At 44.5% G+C, this 4,109-nt stretch overlaps 2 protein-coding genes across 3 annotated transcripts in view; one reads left to right on the top strand and one right to left on the bottom strand.

The window, feature by feature from the left end:
* LOC128248536 (antifreeze protein Maxi-like) overlaps positions 1-934 on the top strand; it is a 3,072-nt gene extending 2,138 nt beyond the window's left edge. Inside the window, exons 2-3 of the mRNA XM_052969894.1 lie at positions 271-525; positions 560-934. Coding sequence (XP_052825854.1) covers positions 271-525; positions 560-934 — 630 coding nt within the window. The remainder of the gene's footprint in view (positions 1-270; positions 526-559) is intronic.
* Positions 1-2,044, bottom strand: part of LOC106872159 (high affinity cAMP-specific 3',5'-cyclic phosphodiesterase 7A) — a 126,240-nt gene extending 124,196 nt beyond the window's left edge. The window contains exon 1 of one of the 2 annotated variants that reach the window (XM_052969929.1): positions 1-2,044. This exon is cut by the window's left edge and continues 21 nt beyond it. The gene's annotated coding sequence lies outside the window, so the exon portion shown is untranslated. The other variant, XM_052969930.1, reaches the window with a different exon arrangement.
* Positions 2,045-4,109: the final 2,065 nt, after the last annotated feature.

The raw sequence follows: 4,109 nt of genomic DNA, 5'->3' as shown, positions 1-4,109 counted from the left end.
GGTTCCACGTATCTGAAATATCCAGCTGAGATTCTTACAATGCCTTGTAACAAACTGACTGATGGTGTTACTAGCTGCTACTGCTGCTGCTTGCTGCTGTGTCTGTTGCTACTGCTGCTGCTTGCTGCTGTGTCTGTTGCTACTGCTGCTGCTGCTGCTGCTAAAATTCCTAGGACTGCTGCTGCTGCTGCTGCATGCTGCTGTCGTTGCCGGAGCTGGTGCTGCTGCAGATGCTGTTACTGCTGTTACATTCGTTGTTGTTCTTACTAGCTGCTGCTGCTTGCTGCTGTTGGTGAAGCTGATAGCGCTGCCGTGTCTGTTGCTACTGCTGCTGCTGTTGCTAAAATTCCTAGGACTGCTGCTGCTGCAGATGCTGTTACTGCTGTGATTTTTGTTGCTGCTGTTGGTGAAGCTGCTAACCTTGCCGTGTCTATTGCTGCTGCCGCTGCCGCAGCTAGTCTTGCTGCAGATGCTGTTGCTGCTGTTGGTGAAGCTGCTAGCGTTGCCGTGTTTATTGCTGCTGCTGTTAAAATTCCTGGAACTGCTGCTGCTGCTGCAGCTGCATGCTGCTGTTGGTGAAGCTGCTAGCGTTGGCGTATCTATTGCTGCTGCTGCTGCTAAAATTCCCAGAACTGCTGCTGCCTCTGCCGCTGCTGTTATAGGTGTTACAGCAGTTATTATTGCTGCTGCTGAAGATGATATTTCTACTATTGCTGCTGCGGTTGTTGTGACTGCTGCGGTTCTTGTTGCTGCACGTATTGCTGCTGTTGTAGCTATTTCTGCTGCTGCTGCTGCTGTTTATTACAGTCCTTCTAATGCAACGTTGTCTGTGTCTATGTTGTTGTTGTTGTTGTTGATGTTTGCCTTCCGGTCGATTCCAATCGAGTCTTTCAACAAGGAGCCCTACAATCAAAACTATCCGCTCCCGCCGTGACCATCCCGCATTTTTCAAGATTATATCTACTACACCACTATCTCAGGCGTGTTTTCGTCCTTCTCTTATTTTGAGACGGCAGCGGGGGGGATTCGACTGCTATGTCTCGCATGTCGCACGGCCACACACACGCACACACACACACACAAAAGTCTCTCTTTTATTCGGTAGTTCACACGTTGTTGGTGCTGCTGCTGAAGATGATAATGCTGTCGGCGTTGTTGCTGCTGACCTGCCGATGATGTTGTTATTGCTTCTGTTGTTGTCCTTCCTATCGCTGAAGCTGCTGCTGCTGCTGTTGTCTTTATTACTGTTATTGTTGCTGCTGTCGTTGTAAATGCTGCTGTTGTTGGTGCTGCAGCTACTGCTGTTGGTGACAGTGCTGCAATTATTGTTGTTGTTGTTGTTATTACTTAATATTTATAATTGTAGATTTCGTGTATCTTCTGAGCGACCTTTAACATACCAACCTATGATCAAACGCTTTCCAAACATGACCACCCCGTTTTGTTTATTTGCTATGCATATATATAAAAAAAACCCCCCAACAGAACAAGCTAAATTACCTCTACTCTTAAAACAGTTAAATATCATTCGAAGCTACTATTTCTAGCAATTTATAACACCATCTACGGGCTCCATCGTTGGTTTACTATTGTAAGTGTTGCTGCCGTCGTGGTCGTGGTTACAAAAGCTGCTGCTTTTACCACGGAAAATTGTTATTGCTACTGATGCTCAGCTGCTTTTTTTTTGCTGCTTATACCACTGCTGGTGGTACAGTCTTTGTTGCTGCTGTTCTTGGTGTTGTTACACTTGCTGCTGTTGTTTTTGGCGTTGCAAAGCTTCTTAAGATTGCGATAATTTTTTCTTTCTGTTGCTGCGGTTGTTTGTTCACGTCTGCTGTTGTTGCTATAGCCGCAGTTTTTTTTTGTTTCTTTTTGCAGCTGTTCTTACAATCTGATTATACTGCTGCTGTTGATGGTGTTGATATGGCTGCTGTTGCTGCTGTTGTTGTTGTTGCTGCTGCTGCAGCAATTTGATGTTGCTGCTTTTAATATTCCTGTTGATGACGATGACACTGGTGCTGCTGTCGCTGCTGTCGCTGCTGTCGCTGCTGTCGCTGCTGTCGCTGCTGTCGCTGCTGATGTTGTGGCTGCTGCTGCTGCTGCGTAGCTGCGGTCGTCGCCGTTAAATCTGCTGCTGAGGATGCTTTCAACAATGCTGCTGCAACACCTATTATTGCAACCCGTGCTGTAGTTGATTTTTACCTGTCGATATTGCTGCTGCTCTAATTGCTACTGCAGATGTTGCTGCTGTTATTTTAAAAAATGCTACTGCTGCTGCTGCTGTAGATGATGTTGGTAATGCTGTTGCGATATCTGTTGCCGCTGCTTGGTCTTGTTTCTATTGCTGCTGTGATCGATGCTGTTGATTCTGTTGTTGTTCCTGGTGATGATGATGTTGTTACAGCTGTAGATTGTTTTGTTGTTCTTTCTATTGTTACGGTTCCTGAGTACGCACGGTAAACGCTTCTGTGCGGCTGCTGCAATATTTTATATCAGCTTTCTTACTGTCATCACCGCTTCAGTTGCTGCTGTCATCACCAAAATCATTGCAGTTGTTGCTATTGTTGTTAGTGTTGTTATTGTAATTATTATTATTATTATTATTAATACTCGTCGCCGATGGTGTTGCAGATATTTTTTGGTAGACGCGTTCGTCTTTTCACCGTTGCTGCCGCCGCCGCTACCGCTTCTTCTATTGTAACGGCCAATGTTTTTGTTACCACTGCTGCCGTCTTTGTCGCTCTTACTGCTGCTGCTACTGCTGCTTATGTTGCTGTTGCTATTAAAACTCTTGAAGTCGTTATTGCTGCTGCGGTAGTGGAGGTGCAATGGCCTAGTGGTTAGGGCAGCGGACTCGCGGTCATAGGATTGCGGTTTCGATTCCCAGACCGGGCATTGTGAGTGTTTATTGAGCGAAAACACCTAAAGCTCCACGAGGCTCCGGCAGGGGTTGGTGGTGAACCCTGCTGTACTCTTTCATCACAACTTTCTCTCACTCTTACTTCCTGTTTCTGTTGTACCTGTAATTCAAAGGGTCAGCCTTGTCACACTCTGTGTCACGCTGAATATCCCCGAGAACTACGTTAAGGGTACACGTGTCTGTGGAGTGCTCAGCCACTTGCACGTTAATTTCACGAGCAGGCTGTTCCGTTGATCGGATCAACTGCAACTATCGTCGTCGTAAGCGACGGAGTGCCAACAACAATTGCTGCTGCGGTATCGTTTATACCATAGTATTTCTACTAATGGAGTACCTATGTAAGTAGAGTACCACTACTAAAGTACCGCTGCTATTTTAGAAGAATAACTGCTGCACAACCTAATAAACTGCAGTATGCTGCTGTTGCTGCTGCAGTTGCAATCGTGTTGCCGTTTCCCTTCTAAGTTCTTTCTTGTTATTACTGTACTTGTGACTGTCGTTTCTGCTTTTGTTGAAGAGTTGCAACTTTTTTGCCGTTGCACTTCTTGTTGCTGTCGTTGTGTTGCAAGTTGATTTCGTTGTAACGTTCTAAATATTTGTGCAAACAAAAAAAAAAAAAAAACTCTTCTCTATTGCAACTGTTGCCGGCGTTATGATGTAACTATCATTGTCGTTATTGGTTAATTAGCATTACATGAGCCCTGAATGAGCAAACTTGCATCAAATCCTTCCATCTATGACCATCCCGTCAGATTTTTACGCACAGTGGTTTTGTAGCAACATTATCTCACATGTCCTTCCTGTTTTTAGAACGTTGGACAGAGATTCATTTTATCAATTTAGCTGCTCTTTCTGGCAAACTGAAAGTCCATATATTGGCTTAGTTTGGGACTGAACGAGCAATTTTGAATCAAATCTTTCCGTCTGTGACCATCCCGTCAGATTTTACGCACAGTGTTTTTATCAGTAACATTATCTCACAATAGTCCTTCCCGTTTTTAGAACGTTTTTATTTTGATAATTTAGCTGCTCTTTCTGGCAAACCGTAAGTCTGCACATTGGCTTCGTCTAGCTACCATTTGTCCTTGCTTGTGTGCACCGATACACCAATACATGTACATTTTTAATGTCACATCATACAACAGCAGATGCGAACACATGCACATTCATAACGTGTTATTGTTTTAAC

This window comes from Octopus bimaculoides, chromosome 8, assembly GCF_001194135.2.
Source record: "Octopus bimaculoides isolate UCB-OBI-ISO-001 chromosome 8, ASM119413v2, whole genome shotgun sequence".
NCBI classification, from domain to species: Eukaryota; Metazoa; Mollusca; class Cephalopoda; order Octopoda; family Octopodidae; genus Octopus; species Octopus bimaculoides.
The sequence above is the reverse complement of the archived record's forward strand: the minus strand, read 5'-3'. Positions and strand labels throughout refer to the sequence as shown.